The sequence below is a fragment of the Notothenia coriiceps genome, unplaced genomic scaffold (genome assembly GCF_000735185.1).
Source record: "Notothenia coriiceps isolate Sejong01 unplaced genomic scaffold, NC01 NC01_scaffold00022452, whole genome shotgun sequence".
Classification (NCBI taxonomy): Eukaryota; Metazoa; Chordata; class Actinopteri; order Perciformes; family Nototheniidae; genus Notothenia; species Notothenia coriiceps.
The window spans coordinates 8,379-33,081 of NW_011355153.1; the positions used below are offsets into that span (position 1 = coordinate 8,379).

Genomic DNA, 24,703 nt, shown 5'->3' on the forward strand with positions numbered 1-24,703 from the left:
TGTTGTTGTTTTGCTGGTGAATCAGTTTTCTGACGCCAGATCATATTTCCCTCGATCTATTCCAAAACACATATCAGAGGAAATAGCTGCCGCGTTTCTCCTTCTGGCAAAACAACATTTTGTTTTTCTTTGCAGATGTGAGGTGTTCATGTTCACTTTCACTTTGTTTGTAAAGCTCAAATTGTGGCACGCATGCAATTTTGAAGAACACAGAATGTTCAAAGAAAAACAAACAAAGATAGACTTTCTCTTAGATCAGGCTAAAACTTATCTACATTCATTCATAGATCCATATAAGCATTACATAAAAAGAGGTATTGTTAGTGTGCGTGTTCAGACCTATTTAATGTTGTTGCAGCTTTATGCAGGAATAGTGATTTTTTTATACTAAAAACTAAATATTCTGGTCTAAATGTTACAAAAACACCATCAACAGAGTTCCTATAGCTTAAGAGAAGTTAGATTTAAGATGCTGATGAACGATAGTAGTCTATATAGTACAATTGACAACATTTTCCAAGTGAAGATAATATTTAAAGGGGTTAAAAGTGAGCGTGTGTTAATCCAAATGTCTTGTAGATGCAGTTTTCAGACAAACACACGTGAGAAGCTTCACAAGAGGACCGCAGCAAAACAGAAAATATCAGCGGTAGAATTGAAGTTAGGGATAATGTGCAGCAAGCGGTCATTAATGAAGATTTTATTACACAACCTATTACACAGTTACATACTATATAAACCACAGACGTTTTTTGTATCTATATGACAATTATCATATTGCTTCCACTTATAACAAATAGTCCGTTCCACTGCGTACCACCACTGCGACTGGAGCTGTGCCAAAAATCAAATATAAAAAATAATATTCAAAAAGTATCCGACTGTGTTTTCCTATGAAGAAAACTAAAGTGTGTTGTCCACAGCTGACGGAAAATTGACCGGACTTCTTTCTGTGGATTGATATGACTGCACAGAGTCCCTTGAACCTCCTTAGCAACGGTCTGTTCCCCTTAGCAACGGTCTGTTCTCCTTAAGAACGGTTAGCAACATTTCAATCTAGAATGTCCCAATTGACCAATCCGAATTGAGTATTCTACCAAGTTGTTTAATAATAAGGAATATTTACTTAAGTACAATTTGGAGGTGCATTACCTAAACATTTAAATGTTGGTACTTTCTTTGTAATTTGATGGCAATACTTGTGTACCTTTAGCTAAATTAGATTTTGAATGCAGGGTTTAAACTTGCAACTGAGACTTTCTACACTTTAGTATTGCTACTTTTACCTCAAAAAAAGGTAGACTCAGTGCAGGTTGTCATGTCAAATGATCATATAATCATTTAAAACGTATAGACTTATACTCTGATTGCCTTTTACACTGTTACATTTTATTTGTAGTCTTGTATGTGTTGACCAGAGACATATGATTTACACTTCAGGAGGGCAAAAGGAAGTCAAAGGTGGATTTGCAGATGGTTTAATGATGGGGGTGTTTAGATGAGTTGGATATTTTCTCTCTACTATTGTGACTGTAAGCTGTGTTCTGGTTGCAAAGCCTTTCATCCTTATGCTGCGTTCACACCGGATGCGATGCGAATACTCGCTTCGCTCCAATTGCTCAAGTTTCACAGCGGCTTGCAGTTTGTTGTATCGCGTCATTCAAAACAGACATACCGTTGACTCGCCGCACCGTTGAGGACAGTTGATCGTTTTGGTTATTTCTGTCCTTGACTCTGGAGGAACAACTATTGCTGCTTTGTACCTTCTGTGGAAGTCCTACAAACGTAGCATCAAACGCTGTGTCTGGGTTCTTATTCTCCTCCAGGCCAGCTCCTTTTTGTTGCGGCCCCGGTAGATATAGGCTACGACATTGTATCGTAAATCTCCGGGAACCCACTCGCAGCCTCAACGATCATCTCTTTCATCTTTACAACTGATCAACAGCAGGACGTCAGAGGGACGTGAGCTTCAATCTCAGGATCCATGTATTTGTGATCCTCTCCAGAATGGAACTAGTCATCATACAGAGCATTTTCTCAAGATTCTGACTTTTTCTCAAAATTCAGACTTTTTCTCAAAATCTCAAAAATTCAGACTTTTTCTCAGAATCTCAAAATCCTGACTTTTTCTCAAGATCTAAAAATCTGGACTTTTTCTCAAAATTCTTTTTTTTTCTCAAAGTCTAAAAATTCTGACTTCCTCTCAAAATCCTGGCTTTTTTTCACAAAATCTCAAAATCCTGACTTTTTTTCTCAAAATCCTGTATTTTTTCTGAATACTTAAAATGTTAATGATCTCTCGTCACCGGCTTGAGCTTTAACCTCAGGATCCGTGTATTTGTGATCCTCTCCAGAATGGAAGTAGTCATCACATACAGAGCATCAACTAGTTCCTGAACAGTGTCCTTCACATGCTGATATCCAAGAGAGGGAGTTCCACAGTCACAAGATGGAGGAATGCCGGTTCTTGTAGGTAATCATACATCCTGTCATGAACAAAATACTTCTCAATTCTGACTTTTTCTCTTTTTCTTAAAATTCTGACTTTTTCTTAAAATCTCAACAATGTTTTCAAAATGCTAACTTTTTCTCAAAATCTCGACTTTTTCCTCAGGATCCATGTATCTGTGATCCTCTCCAGAATGGAAGTAGTCATCACATACAGAGCATCAACTAGTTCCTGAACAGTGTCCTTCACATGCTGATGTCCAAGAGAGGGAGTTACACAGTCACAAGATGGAGGAATAGAAAGCAGTATTCAATGTTTACTTCAGATTAGCTCCACGTCAGAAATGAGCATGCTTGTCACTATGTCTCTCTCCATAGAGGCTGAATCATCATGTTAATCACATAGCTATCATATGCCTCAAACAGTCCTGATGCTCTTCTAGGTAATCACACATCCTGTCATGTTCACAGCTACAGTTGGGATACCTTTGTTAGCATGTTGCTCTGAGATTGGAAGAGTACATTCACTATTTTCCCAATACTTTATTAAATATAACAAAATACACACTTTGTCCATGAATCATTATTGAGTTTCTCTTCCTCCACAAAGGAAGGTAAGTGAGGTTTGTGTTCTCCTGACAGCAGCAGTTAGTCTCCGTGATGGAGCGACAGTAAATGGACCTGTCTCACTGCACGTGTCTCACACTTTCTACTCCATCAGGCGCGACTGCCAATCCGGAACAAAAACCGTCGGATGTGCCAATTAAAGCTCCTCTCCTCCTGTCTGCTCGGAGATGATTTATTCATTTATTCACATTTCAGTGTAACACCTGGACTGAACGGATTAAAAAAAACATCCTAAACTTCAGACACGATTTGATTTATCTTTTATATTTTCCTGTCTTTATTTATCACATTTATTTCATTCGCCAGATCAAAATGTTCTGTTATTCCTCTTCTGATCAAACTTTGAACCGTCTGATCAGAAGAGTCTTTGAGGTTCTTTGCACCGTTTTGATGTGCTCATGTTTCAAATTCTTTTAAAACCGCTCGCTGGGTTTATCCCGCCCGAGGGAATCAGATAACAACAGTGTTTGCATCCTCACAGGTTCACACATTTCCATCTGTATCTAAAGCTTAGAGTTAGAGACACAAGGGGATAGACTCGGGAACATAGAAGAGAAAATAATTGGCTCTTGTTAAAGTTTATATTGTCTTTAACATGTGAGAACATTCATATTAAATAAAGCAAAAGAGTTATATTTACTTCATAGATTTCGAATGTCCACAAGTTATTAGACATTATTAATATTGTCTTTGGTGATTTAATGGTGATGTGAAATGTATTTTTCCTTGTATCTTGTCTTTGTGTTATGTCTCGTAAAATCTGTTAAGTTAATGTTTTTAGTTCAGTCTTGTATCCTGTTTTATTTTGTAGTGACCTTTCCTTCTTGTTGCAGATTACCTCACTTCCTCCCTTTGTGTGTTTTCCCTCCACTGTGATTGTCGACACCGCCCTAATTGTCTGCACCTATTCCCCCTTAGCCTTAACCCCTTAACCCCTTAGCCTTAACCCCTTAACCCCTTAGCCTGCATATATATAGTTTCTGTCTCCCTTGTCTTGTTGTCAGTTCGTTTCGTCCCATGTGCCTGACTGCCAGCGTGAAGTCCATGTTTTCTGCTAAGAGCTAAGAACCGAGTTTTTGGAATTTACTTTATCCTTTGACTTTTTGATACTATGTTAACCTTTTCCTCGTAAGAGTGTTTTGTGTTACCTTAACCTGTTACCTCTACGGAGAGCTCACAGTAACACTTTTTTCAGTAAAACATTTATTTTGTACTTTGTTTGTCGAATTGTGCTTTTGGGTTCATCCTGGTTTGCCTAGCCGTGACACTTTGTTGATGTTGCAAATGGAGCTGCTGTGGTACAAGAAAAATGTCAGACTTGACCTGACAATAAAGTATTATATTGTATCAGTTAAAGGTGTAAAAAACAATTCTCTTACCTGCAAGCAAGTTCATGTAGGCAACACATGCTGTTTGGACAGTTTAAATGAGAAATATTTCCTATTTCTACCACTTTAGTCTTCAAGTCATGACCATGCCTGCTCCGCTAAACGTCAAATGACATCAAACTTGGTTTTTGCCCCGGAAAACCCTTAAATGACCTCCTTTCTTTACTGAAGTCAACATGATGTCTTCTCATCGGGTGGTGCAGTGATGACGTCTAGGCTCACGCGGAAATTAGCATCGCAAGAACTGGCTTGACAAAAAAGGAATATGATTTCCCCTTTAGATTTCACAGAATATTTGCTTTGGAGCAAACCAATACATTCTCACTCCCAACTCGTCCTATAGTGACGATATGTCAGGATCCCTTGGCGTCAAACACACACGTTTACCACACTTAGTACGTGTTGTTCAGCAGGATAAACTCCACACCAACACACCAACCATATCACAATAAAGACATCCACCCACGTTGAGTTCAGTGCATCAACAAAACATGCAGTACCGGTGCATGAACAAACATTAGTTCCTATAAGAATCAACAAACACTTATGGTCACAATTAGGGATGTCCCGATCACCTTTTTTTGCTCCCGATCCGATTCCGATCATTTGATTTTGACAATTTGCCGATACCGATTTTTCCCGATCCGATCTTTATGCAATGCATTAAGAGAAAAAAAAGAAAAAAAGCATTCAAGTTGTCCCTTAATGTTATTTTTTTATTTAAATTGGATATTCTATCCAACATGGATATAGCTTCTTTCTTTCACAGCAGCATTGGATCAGTTCAGTTGTGCAGCATTGGATCAAAACAAAATAAAGCTTTCAGTACTCGTTAGCTTACTGCTACAATTAGACACTGCGCCCACTCTGTTGCCAGATTTGAGAGAAATAAGCAACTAGGTCTATGAAAACAAGCCCCAAAGAAGCAACACATACATGATGTTGTGTAATTTGAAACCAAAACTAAGGCCTCAGGATGACTTTAAGACTTGAACATGGTCATTTTTGTTTTGTAACATTGAATACAAAATGTAAAAAAAAGTATTTAAAAATGTCTTTTAAAAAAAAATCCCGATCCCCGATTTTTTCCCTCCCGATTCCGAACTTTTGAAAATCACGTGATCGGCTCCGATCCCCGATCACGTGATCGGATCGGGACATCTCTAGTCACAATACATTAGTAGTTATCTGTCTGTATTTTGGTGTAACATATAAAACAAAACTTTCTTAAATTGTGCCGTATTTTAACGATTTTAATAGTACATTTATTTATTGTATTTAACTATGAAATGAGTTGTGTTATTCTTTTTAAATAAGGCAACTATGTTACGTCATGTACAGTTGTATAAGACATAAAACAATCAAACAACTGAAGGTGGGAATGCTAGGTCTTTTCCAGGTCTTAGGACTCATTCCTCTTTTCGCTGCAACCTGCGATCGCTCATTATCGTTAGAAACTCTCCTCTCCCTGACACCAGGACACTTTCCTCTCCGCACTAAAGCTTATCACGGCTGGTAATTGCCCCTCATTACTTCGGCATTTATCTGCCTCCCATCTCCTTAACGGGATGAAAATCAATCAATAGCTGCTCATCCTTGTGGAGCTGCAGACGGAGAAGAAAAAATGGCGGCGAGGACGGGATTATGCCCGGAGCCGCTGCATGACACCACACAATCCTAATGGGCTTCTTCACACCTAATCACCGTATCAAACCCTCTGCAGCAGCCTCCTATAATACACATTAAATTGTATAGGATTTAGAAAAAGGGATTAATTTTTTTCAACACTTGTAAGAAGCCTCTGCCACTTAATTAGGGTTGAGAAATAATACCGCAATTACTACGGGATTTTATGGCCTCGGAGCGTTTAGTTAATTATGATGTTGCACTCCGACTGCAAATTCGTCCTTTGGAAACTTTTTTTTGTTTTGGTGAGACTTTTTTCATACACATGCCATTGTTGTGCAGTCTGTTGTTTATCAGTGCTGCTGCTATCAGTAGCTCAGCTCATCATTCACTGCCATATTGTTTCTGCACACAATGCATCTGTGTTTGCAGCGTGCACAAATCTGATTTACAGATCAATGGACTCCGGGGCTTTGTCTTCCACACAATGAGCCGTGATGAGACTGTGACAAGGTGGAACAATACTTTACCTGTGTGTGTGTGTGTGTGTGTGTGTGTGTGTGTGTGTGTGTGTGTGTGTGTGTGTGTGTGTGTGTTAGTGTGTGTGTGTCAAACAACACAAATCCATTCAAAGTTTTTCTGCTGTAAAGGATTTCCGAGGTTGTTGGGAACAAACTTGAGATTCAGTGAAATCTTCTGATGTATATCACAGACAGTAAATACAACTTGATCTTACCTGAGTGTCTGGTAAACATCTGGATCAATGTAGCTGAAACAGGAAGTAGCAACAGGGCAGGAAAGACAAGTATGGCAGGATCGCCAACATTTAGTGTTCCTGATTTAGAGACAGTTCTATTTAAATTCACAATTCACTGTTTCTTACCTGAACTCACTGTAGGTTAGCTCCAGATCTAACACATACTGTATGTTGTTGTTAATAAGCCTTACAGGACACCCCACCTCTGAAGGTACAAGAACTAGTAACCAAGATTAAATACTTATTATTTTACATTGACACCCATAGTTATTACCACATAACCATCCCTCGTTCATGTATAAGGCTATCGGGGAACAGTCCACAACAAAATCTTAGCACTTACAATAAAATGTCAAAATGGACATCAGATTTTAAAACCATGCAAACATGTAAGGCGTGCAGCAAACAAAATAATTCAATGGATGTAATTTAATATAAATATAATTTTATAAATGTAGAGGTATATCTATCCCATACCCTTTCTTAATCTCGCTTTGAACTGACGCCCAAAAAGATAACATTTTAGGACAGGAGGCCTCTTTGTGCCACAACATTTTTTTTATTTCAAGCAAATTGAAGAGCACACAGGATCCTATTTACATCGAATAGCTGGGGTTTCATGTAGTATGTGAATAATCTTATATTTTGTCTCATAGGATTTGTTATGTCGTATTTTGACATTCAATAAAATGTTTTTGCCACATTTCATCATCCACGACGCAACCTCTTTCTCCCAGGTTGTTTTACTCTTAATATCAAGTTAACAAACATTAAATCATAAATATAACTTATTTTTCTCTCTTGCAAAACATAATTTGATGATAATTGATTTATGTCCAAACTACTTTTTGTATAAAAGTATGGACTGAACGTAACTCCTGAAGGAAGATTACATTCAGTCCTTAGTTGTGAAAAGTATTTTAGAGTCCCATTAAGAAGGAGGTCTTTTATTTTAAAGATACCAGACACCTTCTATATGTTGAAATCCAAACTTAAACAAGATTGAGCGGAGTAACCATTACATTACATACATTCATTAATCATTATCCCAAAATACGTACTTACGTGTAGAATAAACAGAGCTAAAATGAAAAGACAAATGTGTAGCAACAGTTGATTTTAGCTACAAGAAAAATTTGATATTTATGAATTCCTTCGATGCCACCCGGTGTATTTTCTTTTGCAGGAATGTGAACGAAGCACTTTACAAACAGCAGCAAAACATAGAAATAAAAACAACCAGAGGAGTTGGCTTCCATCTGCACAAACTGTTGATGTAAAAACAGAAGTCTGCAGGTTAGAAAAACAGCTCCATGCAACTTTCTGCCGCCTGTGATCCAGGTTGTAAACACCTGGAGGTAAAAGAAAGTCTGGAATCACCTCTGTGTCCTGAGAATGTTGATTCAGCGGTTGTGTCTTAAAGAGGCCGAAGGGCGGAGACACCAAAACCTGCTTCTGATCCCCCTGAGACGCTCTCAGAAGTATCGAGAGATGCTGCTTTCTGCTGGAAACAAACAGCAGAAGAAGAAAACTCCCCTCCTCACCCCGAGCTCTGCTTTGATTGACAGCTAAAAAAGGTAGAAGAAGAGAAATCCTGGCGGCGCTTCACACTCCGGCAACTTTTCCTCTTCTCAGCAATTTTTTTTAATGTTTTTCCAACAACCATTCATTGTTAGGGCAACACATGTGTGTCTGTGAGGATGTTGTGCATACTATTTTTTTGCTGTCCGTTCATTAAAAAACAACCTAAAATGCATTCCAATCTGCACCGTATAATTATGCTCCTAACTCTTGTCCATATAAACCTTCTTTTTTTTATTGCACCAATGCATTATAAACATACCTCTTGTGTTATTACACTTTTATAAATAGTTATTTGAATGTTGAAATCTGTATCTCAATATTTATTACACATTTTATTACACAGCTTAGTAAAATAATTGATTCTGATTGGTCAATTTAGACATTACAGAGGTTGTTAATTCTCGCTAACAGACCGTTGCTAAGCATAACAGACCGTTGCTAAGGAGAACAGACCGCTGCTAAGAATAACAGACCGTTGCTAAGGAGAACAGACCGTTGCTAAGAATAACAGACCATTGCTAAGGAGAACAGGCCGTTGCTAAGGAGAACAGACCGTTCCTAAGAATAACAGGCCGTTGCTAAGGAGAACAGACCATTGCTAAGGTAGATCAAAGGACTGTGTGCAATCATATCAATCCGCGGAAAGAAGTTTGGTTAATTTAACGTCAGCTGTGGACAACAAACATTAGTTTCCTCCGTCAGTAAATATTATGGAATACTTTTTGAATATTCATTTTTATATTCGTGGAGAAAGGAAACTGGTCCTTATTTGCTTTACCACAGAAGAAGAAGACTCATCTCCTCGAGCTCCGATTTGATTGACAGCTTTCTTTTTAAACGGTAAAGGAGAAATCCCTGATGTGCTTCACACTCCGACAACTCTTTTTCATCTCAGCAACTTTTCTAATGTTTCCTAACAAATCACATCCATTCAGTGTTAGAGGAAAAGATAAAATAACGTTCGGCTGACGTTCGGCTCCGGATGGATAAAGCTCGGCTCAGGTGAGAAGTTCACTTCATTAGTCTCAGTTGCTTTTACTTTCAGGAAGAATGATACAACATGCCCTTCTCTCAGTTCATGTTTTATAAAAAAATATCGTATTTATCAATCTTCCAATCCTTGTCACGGAAACTGACATGAACTGGTTATTGAAATGCAAAAACTTGAATGCATTAGAGAAATATCTCAAAGCGTAACAGAGAACAAGTGTTGGACGGTTTTCCCCTGACAAACAAAATGAACAGTATGTACAGAGAGCAAAATAGAACAATGGAGGAGAGAGGAAACATTTGGTGATCCAGCAGAATGGTTGAAATATTATCCCTCCAACATGTCATTCATTAAAATATAAATATATGCAAAAAAGGTCAATTTGTGCTGTGAACAGTGAATACTTTTAAAATGTTCTGTTCAAAGAAACAAAGTAAAAAAGAAAGTTAAAAGAATAAATGAAAAATAAATGAATAAGCTCTCTGCTGGGGGGTACAATAATGTGGTTAAAGTTAAATTGAGAAGGGAAATAAAACCAGAAGAAAAAGTAAAATCTGGGCTCCAAAGAAACGAATTATTTAGTAACATTTGGGAGAAGTCAGTTGTGTTAAATCAGAGGTGATGAAAACGTCCAGTCTTAAGAGAAATAAGCCCATAAGCGTATAGCATTTATACCCATTCATTTAAAACCTACTTATAATGCTTTTGAATCTGCACTATAAACTATAGTTCTAAGCACTTAGCAATATGTACTATGCTTTATAATAATAATAAAAAGCCTTTGCAGCAATATAAACACATACAAAACATGTCAGTGTGTGAGCAATTATGAATTATGAGGTGTTGTGACTCTTGAACCCTTCACTGGCTTCCGGTAACTGCTAGAATCCACTTCAAGACACTGTTACTTGCGTACCATGCTGCGAATGGATCTGGCCCTTCCTACATCCAGGACATGGTTAAACCGTACACCCCAGCACGTGCACTCCGCTCTGCATCAGCCAAACAGCTCGCTGCACCCGCACTGCGAGGGGGACCCAAGTTCCCATCAGCAAAAACACGTGGGTTTGCTATCCTGGCTCCAAAATGGTGGAATGAGCTCCCCATTGAAATCAGGACAGCAGATACTCATCTCTTTCGACTCCACTTCAAGCGATATAATTATTAACAAAGAATTACTAACAGAGCACTTATATACTAAGGACTGGCTTATCTAAAGCGTAGCACTTGAAATGTTTGGCTCGATGAAACCTGATGTACTTATATGATTCTGTTTCCTTCAAGTTTGTAGCTTCTTGGTCGAATGCACTTATGCTATGTAATGTAATGTAATTTAATTTTTTAGCACCTATTCACAAATTTGTGTTTTTAATATTTTACATTATTTATGAAACGTTTCTTTTGTATTGTTAATTCTTTTTGTGGCTTTAGCATTTTATTCTTGTGTCGCAACAGGACTTTAATCTAAAATCCCCTAATTATTATAAAATATTTGTATTAATAAAAACCTTATTTTTTTATAGCTTAACCTTTCGCTTGCTACTGGTGAGAATATTTTAACATAAAACATGGCAGGGAGGGAACAAGTGTGCCAGCGTCCTCGCAGAACTTCTCCGATGTGAGTAGAAGTGAAGTGTTTTTATATTAAAAACCAGCCTCTCTCCTCAGAAGCAGAAGAATCACAGAAAAGGTCACGAGTCGGTGGATTGGCAGCTGGTATTTGCGGCGCCGTCCACACCGAACCCTCCGTGTTTCAGCGAGTCGCCGCCAAGACATGAACAAGCTGTGGGTTTTGAGGCCTGTGTCATTTATAAAGGTACAACTCTTCCTCCTCGTCTTTTTCCCTGTGGTTTGAATATCACAGAAGACGGGAAAGTCTCTACAATAGAGTGGTGTAGTAATAAACCCTGAAACCAACATGAGGGTTAGCATTGTAGCACTTCCTATCCCCCTATTCTGGAAGTCAATGGTTGTTTGAGTGTTTTTTGTGGTTAGAAATCTGAAATAAGGTCTGTGGTTAACACAAACTAAAGAGATTTAAACGTTTTGTTTTACGACATCAAATACGTATGTAAATACCCCACTGGTAGATTGAAAATAGCAGTTTAAAACTTAGCGGTGGTGACGTGAAGTCATGTGACCGTGCTGTAGTTCCTTTATAGCCCAACATTAGCCACCTTTAGCTTAGCGGTGGTGACGTGAAGTCATGTGACCGTGCTGTAGTTCCTTTAAAGCCCAACATTAGCCGCCTGTTACGTGCTGGGTGTGTTTTTCACTGTCTGTCTGCTGTGCAGGTACACCTGGTCCGCCCCTGGCTCCGCCTTCCCCAGGTGTCCTGATGACATTCAGCTGGGAATGACTCTTACAGAAAACAAAACATTTATTTAAATGCCATATAGGCTAAAGGACATTTCCCAGCATTCCCTGCCAACACCATTCCTCCTCCTCCTTCTCCTCCTCCTCCTCCTCCTCCTCCTCGGCCTGACATTTCCTTCCTTCCTCCCTCAGGGCCTCCTCTTCTCTCTGACCCTTCGCTGCTCTCTGCCCTCAGAAATGTCATCCTGTACTCGCTGTTTGAGCGGCGAGCGAAACGGAGACACTTTTCTCTGCTGTCATATTAAGAAGGGAAGCTGAGAGGCAGCATTTATAATGAGCAGAACAAGATTTCAATGTCCTGGTCAAATGGGAGAAACTCCAAATACTTACTGTGTTTATTGTTGAGTAACATGCAAGCCTAAGCTGTAACATATTCCCAGTAGTATACTAGTATAGATAATTAGATTAGTGTGTTATTGTAACCAACAAATACAGGAGCGTTTGTTTTTGTTTTTTACAAAAAATGTACTTTGAAAATACTGGGTATGCTGTATGTGTAGCACACAGTACTGTATCCTACCCTAAAACAAAATCTACAACTGCAACTAAATAAAGCCAGTAAATATGAGTGGCATGTATAAGTATGTCAAAATAGGACTTGAGTAAATGTACTTAGTTACATTTCACCACAGTGTAGATGTCAGTTTGCTGTCTTTGCTGTGTGTTCAAGCGAAAACATTTTTGACCAACACGAAGGCAATGTTAGCCCACAGTCGGTTCTCTGAAACTAGTTGATATTAGTTTAGTGTGTCAGAAACTCAATCAAACCAACCTGCAGGGAGTCACTGTTTAAAGAGCAAGTCAAACAAAAAGCATCATGGCAGCCGGCGCCTTTTAACATCAACACAACCTGCTGGTAAATAAGAAGAGACAACTGTTTGGTCACAACGTGAGGGCAAGTAGACAGAGAAACACACACACACACACACACACACACACACACACACACACACACACACACACACACACACTCTGTAAGGCAAGGTCTCGGCAGTGTGTGACTGTAGGAGGGCAGTGAGGTCACTCACCTGTCGGGAGGTGTCGTCCTCTCTCACCCTCTTGGGGGCGCTGTTGCTCTTTCTGTTCCTGTTCTGTTGGGCGTCTTCTCGGCTCTCGCTCTGATCAACAGACCACAGAGCAGTTGACTTGAGATCTCAGAGCCGTGAGGGCTGCACAAACTGTTTGTCTGTCTCTAGTTACACTTTCATACAGCTTCTACCACAGTGGACGAAGAGTTGATACATGTGATGTATTTCTATAAATCAAAAATAATATTAAACAGTTTTTTTTACAATTACAACGGAAAATATATGGTTTACTTTAGCATAAGTTAGTTCATTATAATAGTTTTACAGTGACGGGTAATGCTTTAAACACTTTAAGTAGATTATCTTGATGATTCTCACACATTTTCACTGCAGTTGATTTACTGTAACGGAGTGTTTTCACAGTGTAGTATTAGTACCTTTACTGTTAAGGATCTGAATACTTCCTCGACCACTGGCCCCTACACACAGAGGGGGAAAGCAAGAACATCAGTGAAAAACTTGATTTCAGCTTTCAAACACATAATTACAAGGGCTTTCAAGGAATAAGAAAACAAAATAAAAAGAGACAACTACAAAAAATGAATGTACATGTATTTGCTAAGGAGGTTAAAAAGTAAAGTCAATGGAAGTAATGAGGTCTGACACTGGAACATGGTTGTGACAGCTTCAAATGTTCACAGAGCAGAACACATTGGAGTTGAGCGCATGAAGTGTGGACTGACCGCTGTGTCTGAAGATGAGTTACATGTCACACTGTCGGGGGGGCGGGGTCCGCCTGTCGGGGAGGAGATGCATAGAGGAGCCGGACAAACAGGCTGACACAGAAGAAGATGAGAACAGGAAACGTCAGTCTGCCTCCGTCTAGAATCATTTCCCTTCAAACTAACAGCAGACCTCTGCAGACTGTATGTCTGGTAACATAATCATGTTAGTCATGTACCCTTCAAAGCAACAGCTTACAACTCCTTTAGAGGAAGAACACATTCAATAAAGATACATATAGTAATTGTTTGTTTCCAGATGAAAGAAAGTACAAAAGGACAGCCCTGCAACTTTTAATTTGGATATAGCACATTTTTCATTATTATTATTATTATATAATAATATTGTTCTGTAATCATTTTTATATGTTTTGTTTTTCTCTTCTATACTCATGTTTCATGTTGTTATTGTGTTTTTCATATTTATCTTCTATTCTATATTGATTGTTCTTATATTCTTTGATACTGTGTTCTATACTTATGTTTCGTGGATATTTGTTTAATATGTTGTTGCATTTTTATTGCTGTATTATTATTATTATTATTATTTATTGATGTTAACTTATCTAACTATGTTTATATCATGCACCAATACAACACTGCAATTTCCTCATATGTGAAAAGCTTCTTAAAAAGTGTTTTGTTTTTAAAACAAACAAGATATATCCATAGACTGTAAATGTAATAACACATTCATCAGTGAGCTCTCCATGTGTTGGTGTTAGTGTAAACATCCACCCTAGCTGTTTGTATTGCTACCAGTCATCATGCTAAGCTAGGCTAGCCACATTCTCTTACTACTGTGTGTGTGTGTGTGTGTGTGTGTGTGTGTGTGTGTGTGTGTGTGTGTGTGTGTGTGTGTGTGTGTGTGTGTGTGTGTGTGTGTGTGTGTGTGTGTGTGTGTGTGTGTGTGTGTGTGTGTGTGTGCTTGTGTGTGTTGGTTAAAGTCTGTTTTTTCACCTCTGGGCTTACAGAGCTGAGGACAGGGGGAGGAGGGGGAGTTGAGCAGGGGGGGACAGCCATGTGGTTTATTGCATCCTCATTTCTAAAGAGAGAGAGGGAGAGAGAGAGAGAGAGAGAGAGAGAGAGAGTTCAGTTTTGGAAGTAGACAACAAACATGTATCTCTTCAGAGAGGAGCTGATGGAGTTTATATTTAATGCAGCCACACACACACACACACACACACACACACACACACACACACACACACACAAACACACATTTGATATACCGGGGCTGCTTGTACCAAGAGAGCAAAGCAGAAACAAACCAACATCACATTCTCCCCCTCCCTGCTCTAATATTACGCTCCAGTGCCCAACTTTGATTATTTTGTACCGTGTTAATTTTACGTTGTCCCCTTGTTTATGCTTGCGTCTGTTTGTGTAGAAGGAGTGTGAAATATCAGTTGCTAAAAATGTCTTTTCATTTCCAAACGACAGGCTGCTTGGTGTTGTTTTTGATTATTACATCATTAAACTGTGAATGGGGGTCTGGATCTGGAAAGCAATTATGCTTGTGTGTAACATTGGTTGATTGCTCCCATTTACAGACATCACCTTCGACAAATGAACAAAATAACAACCAGACGATTCAGATTTATTCAGGGCAAATATTCATCAAGTGCTCATTTGCATATGAAGCATACGGAGCTCTTCGGGTGGCCGACAGGTGCAAACAGCCCAAAACATTTTCATATGGAGAAACGTGCGGCAGTTTAAGAAACAATGCAAATATGGAATCACAAATGAGCCAAAACACATGAAAATCTTCACCAAATTCACAAAATATGCGCTTCTTTACTTAAAGCGCTGCATAAACGAAACACTGCAACAACAAAAAACGCTACAAAAAGCTCTTAACACGATGAAAAAAGGGACACAAAAAAGTGATGATATTTGCAGTGTTTCGTTTATGCAGCGCTTTTTGAAAGCGTTGGTGGATACGTTTCTCATTGCATGTGTTTTGGGCCAATGTAGCGCTTTCAGCCACCATAGCTCAGGAATTGCAAAAAACAATGGTGGAAATGACGTGTTATTACCTTCCCACATTCCTCGACCAATGCCTCACATTGTCTCCGTCCCGAGTATTTTCTCATGCCAGTTATACACTTCTCCACTTCTCCCTCCCTCCTCCCTTTCCTGATTCTACTTTTTTAATTTCACAGCATAATCCAATAAACTTTATTGTTATTGCCCGCAATTAACATTTAAGCTCTGGAGTGTAAAAAATTAGACATCTGTCACGGTTGGCGTGAGCCACGTCACGGTCTTCATGCCCGGTTAGCCCCCCCCCCGGCTACCTGTTCCAGGACACACCTGCAACACTGAGACAAATTAATTATATCGATTTAAAAAGCCCCTAATGACTTAAGACCTGTAAATGTATTAGAGGTTTAATCGCTCCTTCTTTCAGCCCTCGGTTCATTCGCATTAGGCGCCATATTCTTACAGAAATGATTAGCGGCAGCATGTACAAAAGGCACTCTATATGCAATCGTACATTACAGCTGCAGCTAGTTATTTGTTGATTTCCTGCCTCTCCGTACTAGTGTAATCACTTATAGATTTTGCTGCGATCCCCGGGTGGATTGAACATTCCTACAAACCCTCAGGCCACAGTTATTGCTATTCACACATCCTGCCCAAATAATCAGCGACTGTAGCTCTGGGCCCGGCAGCAATCTGCCAACTGTGACTTTCTGTGGGCATGTAGGGTAGACAAAATCTGCTGCTGAATACGAAGCAGCAATGTCTTTGTTAAATGCCCAAGAATTGAATGTACAACAGTTCTTTGTTTCTCAATTAGAAGTAGAAATGGAGGATGCGAATGAAAACCCTCTTTATTGAAACTAAACACATGTTCACACTGCAAAATGTGGCATCTGAATTCAAACCATCCTTGTACCAGAAGCAGTTGGCAGCTAATATATGGCAGTTTGGGGAGATGGTGGATCACGGCATAAAAGCATGAAGAAAAAGCTAAGAAAAAGCTTGAAACCATAAAAAAATATTCATCCTGAACTTGCTTTTACACACCGTCAATGCTGAATACAAAACATAACCTAAAGTGGGGGATGTCTTACTAAAATGATTGTGGATGCTTCTGGAAAAGTCTGACCGAAATGGATTGTTGTCATAGATGCCATGAGAGGGAAGAGACGTGACAGCTTTGGCAGCAGGTGCGGTGTAATCAAGACAATAAAAGAAGGAAAACAAAAGATATGAAGTGATGACAAATTATATCAACAGGCAGATGGAGGAAGGAAACACAGATGAGACAAGATAAACATGGAAATATGGGTAAAAATAAATCTGGTTTGATGTATTCAATTGTCCTCCTCTGCAAGACTCTCATCCAAAAGCCATATTTCTGAAGTCTTTTCTGTTTATGTGAACTTCTTTGAGTTGTAGCCATTGTCCGGCTTTATATACTCGGGTGTTAACAGACTGTGAAATTGAAATAAGTAATACAGTTATCCATAAAAGCGGAATGAAGGATGAAGGCCTCTTTTTGCTGCAATGCAGGCACTGTCCATGTCGCTAATTAACTAGCAGAAAGGGGCGGCTCGGGAAAGGAGAGCCGAGGGTCAACGAGTGGAATTAGTGGATAAACGGCGAATGCTTGAGTCGTAGCTTAACAGCGGAGAAGATTTGACAGCCAGCTGACCTCTTGTCTTGACCTCTGCATCTGCAGGTCAGCTGGTCTTTTAAAGGTCCCCTATTATACTGTTTTTCATTACTTTATTTTAGGTCTCAGATATATCCAGAGCCTGTCTCTGATTGGCTGAAACACCAAACAGATCATTGCAGCATTACCCATAATCCCCTCTGTTTCAGCCCTGTTTCCAAAGTGCTGATTCTCTGTCTGTTACTTTAGATGAAAATAAGGAGCCCCTCCCCACGCCCCTCTGAGAGAGATTTGGTTATAAAGAACTCAATGGNGGGGGGGGGGGGGTTACCTTGGTTGCTGATTGGCTAATGGTTACACAAGACAAAACATCGTTATGACATCATAAAGTGGCCAAAATCTGATCAGCTCATTTTCAGACAGGTTTTTATAGAAATGGATCAGGACAAAAAGAGAGAGAATCTTTGTTCCTGAAACTTTCAGAGTCTCTTTCCACAGAGGGGACACATGTTGATGTAGAAGAGACATGAAGAAGAGGGGACACATGTTGATGTAGAAGAGACATGAAGAAGAGGGGACACATGTTGATGTAGAAGAGACATGAAGAAGAGGGGACACATGTTGATGTAGAAGAGACATGAAGAAGAGGGGACACATGTTGATGTAGAAGAGACATGAAGAAGAGGGGACACATGTTGATGTAGAAAAGATATGAAGAAGAGGGGACGCATGTTGATGTAGAAGAGACATGGAGAAGAGGGGACACATGTTGATGTAGAAGAGACATGAAGAAGAGGGGACACATGTTGATGTAGAAGAGACATGGAGAAGAGGGGACACATGTTGATGTAGAAGAGACATGAAAAAGTGGATTTTGGATAATAGGTGACCTTTGAAAGTGACCGAAAGCATCCCTTTGTTTCATTCTAAAGACGTCCAGAAAAACTGAGCAAAATCATTGTCTTGAATTGATCTGATGCTGCACCGCACCGTCCCCATCCGTCATGCCTGGTTTGCTCTCCTCTGTACATCCATTGTTATCTGAATATTGTATCGTACATCACTGAATGCAAATGGAGCAGTTTGTCTTTCTGCCACCGTCTCCTTGGTTAAGCCTTTCTCTTTCGGAAGGGAGATTGTGTTCGCCGCAGTGGAACTGAGGTGTTTAATAACTACCGGAGGATATTGTTCAGCTGAATTCTAATCACATTGATTAAAGGTATTGACCAGCAGGACCCCTTTGCCTTTATCAATCATCCGCCGTGCAGCCACACTGTCCCCCCTGAATCTTCTTACTATACGCTCACTTGCACACCAGCTAATGTACAACAAGCTACAGTCTATAAATCACACGTTGCATCTGTTTTTACCGATGTATTGAGTAAGGTATTGACAGAATCAGTGAAAAAGAGCTTCTACTCATCAGTCAGGACGCAAAACAGCTGCATTCTCGTGTTTTTGGCAAGCAGCTGCATTCTTCAAAATACGTTCACAATACACAGTAAATCATGTCCATTTAACAAAATGCCTCCTAACATTCAAAAGCAGTTCCAAGCCACAGTCATGAAATACCCAACCAGGCATCCTAACTGGTTGTGTAGCAAGCCCAGTAGAACAACCATCAAATCCCACAGCTGATCCATAATCGGAGTTAGAACGTGGAATGGACTTCACCCAGACCTTTCAAGTATTACTAATCATCAACAATTCAAAACTAAAGTAAAAACAATTATATTTGCAGATTACTCCAGCTAACAAGTATTGGATATTCCCAGTATTACTTATATATGCATTTTTTTTAATTTCTTTGTACTCCTTAATTTCTATACGTTTTTGACGAAATAAATGCCATTATTATATTGATGCTAATGATGATGCACGGGAGGGCTACTCCCCATAAGCTATGCTTCAGCCCTCCCGCTTCTACTAATTTTGTTCATTTGTGTGTTTTTGTTTTTGTATGATTTTAGTAGAATAAATTTAAAAAAATTAAAAAAGTCAATTTTGACCAACTATAGCTCCTACACTGACCATAGAGCATGTGGAAGGTCTAACAGACCATTTACATGCACAAAGAAACGCGTCACATCCACGTCTTGTGCCGTTATAATACAATATTGGGACACTATTTACAGAATGTTCCGTCCCTAATGCTTCCTCTTGCCTGTGTTTCCCCACAGGGCATCTGGAGCTGCATCCACGGGGTGCAGATCGAGGAGAAGAGCAACAGCTCGGCGTTGAACTCCCCATCCGCCACCATGAACAACACCCACTCCAACATCATGCGCCTCCTACGAACCGCCAAGAACATGGCGTCCCTGTCCGGAGTGAACGGATCGCCCCACAGCGCGCTGGACTTCATCCGCCGCGAATCTTCCGTCTACGACATCTCCGAACACCGCCGCAGCTTGGCGGGACACTCAGACTGCAAGCCGTCGTACCCACCGGAAGACAACATGTTCAGCGACTACATCAGCGAGGTGGAGAGGACGTTTGGTAACCTCCACCTGAAGGACAGCAATCTGTACCAGGATCACTACCTGCACCACCACGGCTCGACGCTAGGGCTCAGCGGACCGCCGCCGCCCAGGCCTCATAGCTTGGGTAGCGCAAGTTCTCTGGAAGGGGGGATGTTTGATTGTGAGAGCATTGGAGGAGGGGTGGCGCCTATTTTCACCACCCAGCCCTGCTCGGCATTGACCCACAGGAACATGAGCAAGTTTGATTTGCTGTCCGGACAAACTCCTCCCTCAGGGCAGAGCTTTAAGGGAGGCTTGCCGGACCTTTACGGGAAGTTTTCCTTTAAGGGAGGCGCCTCAAGCGCCACGTTTATCCCCGGGCACGGATACTGCGGAGGTAGAGGAGACGACGATGGGAATATGGATCGACGGTCGGACGTCTCGGATATATCCACGCACACGGTGACTTACGGAAACCTGGAAGGTAACGCCAAGAAACGCAAACAGTACCGCGATAGCCTGAAAAAAAGGCCGGCCTCTGCCAAGTCCAGACGGGAGCTGGACGAGATCGAGCTGGGCTACCGGAGGAAACCCTACCACATCAGCCACCATCACTACCACGGCCACCGCTCCGCCTCCCCGCCGCTGCTGCCCCCAGAGCGGAAGAGAGGCTTAAGTGGGAACAGCGACGGGAACTACATGTTCAGAGAGAAGGAAAGCGTTAGGGATTTCTATTTGGACCAGTTTCGGCCCAAAGAGGGCGTTCCTCAGTGGGAACACGTGGACCTGACGGAAGGCCCTGGGAGTAGAGATGGAGGCAACTGCACCACCCTGGTTCCAGTGGATGACTTTCTTAAGCAAAGCAAACCCAAAAAGTCAGATTTAAAGAGTGGTGTGGGAGGATCTGGGCTGGCAGGGGGAGAGTGGGAGTGCAGGAACTGTCGGGCTAGCGGGGGAGGCAAGCAGATGTCGATGCACGGCGGTGTGTACGGTGGTGGTATGAGCTGTGGGACGTCGGGAGGCGGAGGTAACAGCCGCCCAAGCTCTGCGACCTGCATGCGCTGCGAGGGTTGTAAAAAGACAGGAAACCTCTACGATATCAGCGAGGACAACAACCACCTCTTGGAACAGATGGGGGGAGGGAATGGCGTTGGTGGGGGAGGTGGAGTCATGGGCCCGGGCCCTCAATCTCAGGGCCAGCAGAGGAGGAAGAGCGGAGGACTCGGGAAACCACTGAGGCGGCAGCACTCGTACGACGCTTTTGTTGACCTTCAGAAAGAGGAGTCGGGCGGGATGGGCAGTTTAATGGGTCTGGGAGGTGTTGGGGGGGGAATGGGGAGCCAAGTTATGGGAGGGATGCTGCCCCCACCCAGGAGCGTTAGCTTGAAGGAGAAAGAGCGCTACATGGAGGGCACCAGCCCCTTCGCACACATATTCGAGCGCCACGGGGGCTCGGAGCGAGAACGGGAACGAGACAGGGACCCGTTGTTTTACGAGGCTCGCAAACGACCCGGGTCACCGTTCGGTTTGTTCAGAGGCGACGGCCTTCACCGCCGCTCCATCGGAGAGAGAGACATGCGAGACAGGGACAGGTCTCTGATGGAAGGAGGAGGCGGGGGAGGGTTCTCTTTATCCAAATCTCTTTACCCAGACAGGGTCAACCAAAACCCCTTTATACCCACCTTTGGCGACGACCAGTGTCTGATGCACGGAGCCAAACAATATTACATGAAGAAGCAGCAGCAGCAGCAGCAGCAGCAGCAGCAGCAGCAAGTTCCCAAACCAAGCCGAAGTGACTTCAGGAGCCAGATGAGCACGACGTCATATCTGCCGGCGTCCGCCACGGCCGGGGTGATGTCCAACGCGACGCCCCGGTTCCCAAAAGAGCTCAGCCTCGGCGGGATGAACCACCACGGCTCCATGCTGGGGGTCGGCCCCCCGCGTCCCTTCAATGGAAGCAATGGCCATGTGTACGAGAAACTGTCCAGCATTGAGTCTGACGTGTGAGATCGACAATTGGCGAGTTAGGAGTGGACGATGGGCGAGGGGAGGAGGAAGGGAGGAAATCGAGGCGTGTTGTGTTCGGAGATCAGGGATGATTTTACAGACACTGTCCAACACACTGCAACTCTAGCCCCATATTGGGACAGCACGGTGAAAGGGGAGAGAGCTGTGAAACGGAAAAGGGTCAAATCTGGGTAAAACACCGGACACCCTGTGGAGCTGTGGGACCCTAACCCTCTCTCTCAGTAACGGGCAAAGCTACTTTTATGTCCAAAACACAGTCAATCAACATTCCCCTTAACATCGCACTCAAATCCAAGCCTGTCATTTCATGAGGCAGAAGTCGATGTTCTTAGAGAGGTGACACTTCGCCTCAGTTTGATATTGGACTGTCTGGTGCGATGGCTGTCTGAGAGATCTCCCGCTGAGTGCTCTTGAGGAAAAACTGCGAGAAACGAGCTGCCCATCTGCCCCTGGAGACATTTTCACGTTTTACCCCCGAGCTGCGGTCCTTTATCTCTTCACCCCCAACCCTCCTCCTCCTCCTCCTCATCTCTGACGCCAAAAGAGCTGATCTTGTTTGCTATGAGAAATACAATCATGAATGATAATAAGATATTCTTATAGAAAAAAACAGGGTATAAGAACAACAATAATAATATTGTGAATAACAAAGATGTTAGTGCTGATTATGATAACACTGCTTACGATAAGTTTTTTCTTGTTTTATGTTTTGTTGGTATAATATTTCACTACTGTTTTAGTATCTGTAGTTGTAATCCTGTGTGCAAGCAGGACGGTTGTTAAGTTCAACCAACAAGCCAGAAAGACTGAGAACTTCTTTTTAATTCTGTTTTTACGCCATGCTCATACGTTGATTTGCTCCTTGTGAAAATGACTGGACACGTTTAGAGCTGACAGATCCTTCATTTGATGTTTTCAAGACATTACAAATCACACACACTTAAAACACAACTTGTGTTACTGTGAACGACGTCCCGAAGCTGAAGACACCGAGAGGAAGGACGTGCCTTAATGGTCTCCAGTGGATGTGTCCTCCGGTTCAAACCAGGGACGGACCGGCATGTTTTTCAGGCTGATCTCTTTTCGTGTATGAGCCAAAAAAAACTGCAGTGAAAATTGACATCAGGCTCGAGGCGCTGCTGCAGCCGATGGTTTCCATTCCAAGAGACGTTTTATAACTTCGTAAACAAATATTTCATACGGCGAGTTTGAGCAGCGCTTTACGTAGAAAAAGCATTCAGGATGTCACGGATAGCGTCTCACTTCACAACACGGCAGCCTTTAGACCACTTATTTTATTCAGGTTACATGATAACAGTCACCGGGCACTCTTTCTTTATTTCTTTGTTTGGGCCTCTCAACCGGTATCTCGTTGAAGGCGTTACTTTCCACTTACAGAAAGCTTTGTTTGTACATTGTGTGTGATTAATATATGCACTGTTATGTTGGCGAAACAAAACAACGTGTAGGAGATGTGTTCCTGCGACAATGATGCCCGTTAAAGCTCGAGCTGAGGAAGGTGTCTATTTGAGGCGTACCGGAAGACGGCCATCTTGCGAAATCTTGATGTAGATATCGTCCTTTTTTTCTCGCTTGAGAGGCCTCATTTATTGCACAGGACCTTTTTACTCAGTGTAGGTTCAGGCACTCAGTAGACATGCCTTATCATCCCCCCCCTTCCCACCTGGAGCTGTCTGATGATGACTCATCACATTACTGTACAGAATAAAGAAGCCTGTATTTAAAGGTTTGATCTTCGATTAGCTGGCGGTGTCAGAAGTTAAAGGGCTGTGGGAAGATTGCGCAGAGGGATCTATTGGTCATCTTTTAACCCCTAATCTAAATGCATCAATGTAAGAGGTTTGGTGTGTGTGTGTGTGTGTGTGTGTGTGTGTGTAGTGTGTGTGTTGTGTTGTGTGTTGTGTGTGTGTGTGTGTGTGTGTGTGTGTGTGTGTGTGTGTGTGTGGGAAATCACGATTGAATGATAACAGCTGTTTTTTCTCGCGACTGATAACTGCTCATAGGTTCAACCCCTTGCTCCACAGATAACACGGACGAAATGAGACCGATCGAGTTAGCCTTAAATCAAACAGATCTTACCCCCCCTCCACCATGACTCTCCTAATAAATAGATTGGGATCTCTGGAATTTTTATACGCACACATTTTTGAAAGTTCAGGTTTCAACTATTGTCAGCGAGACGGTTTGAAAGAAGGATAACGGGATAAAAACGACGAGGAAATAAGACGGAGCAGACGAGAGAGACCTCGGTGTGTGGGCATCAATCAGCGTCAGCATTTGTACGTTTCAATCTTTTTCCTTGTAAATAATCTATTTAAAATACTCTTTTCACTTTGTACAGTAAACAGACAGACAGGATGTAACTTTCAATATGTTTTACAGCAATTTAAGAAATAAAACCAGGATAAAAAACTCTTTAAAAAAACTGGAAAATTACACAAATAAAAATATGCAAAATATAGTTAAGACACAAATATTACTAATCATAAGTGATATAATTGAACCTCTTTTTTCTTTGAATCTCATGTTATTTAATTATAATAGTTTACCAATGAGTATACTGATTATGTTAAGAATTATGCTTTCTTTCATATTTTCACTAAAGTGTTGGAAATCGAGGATACTTTACTGTAGGTGTAGACGTTTGGTGATAAAAAGGGGAAAGTTTAGTTTTAGGAGTCTTTGCTAAGTTTCCCTTGAATTGTGTTAGATTCTCTCTTTTTAAGGTAAGCTCTTCTTCATGCTTTTTGAGATAAATTCAATTATCTACACATTTATGGAATACAATATTACATGTATACATAGATGATATTTGCATATAGAGGCAGTATATTGTGATCCTTCATTTTTAGGCAGTTAAAAACAAATACTTGTGTTTTTGTTGCCCGTTTTTTTTTTTTTTTTTTTAACCTGGGCTCTGATGGTGATTGCACAGAATTTAGAGCCATTGTCGGCCC

At 41.3% G+C, this 24,703-nt stretch overlaps 1 protein-coding gene across 1 annotated transcript; it reads left to right on the top strand.

Annotated features, from left to right (window-relative positions):
- Nucleotides 1-18,901: 18,901 nt before the first annotated feature.
- Nucleotides 18,902-23,401, top strand: LOC104953995 (glutamate receptor ionotropic, NMDA 2B-like). The gene is made up of 2 exons (XM_010781040.1): nucleotides 18,902-18,925; nucleotides 19,419-23,401. The coding sequence occupies exons 1-2, from the start codon at nucleotides 18,902-18,904 to the stop codon at nucleotides 21,702-21,704; spliced, it is 2,310 nt and encodes a 769-aa protein (XP_010779342.1). The 3' UTR covers nucleotides 21,705-23,401.
- Nucleotides 23,402-24,703: the final 1,302 nt, after the last annotated feature.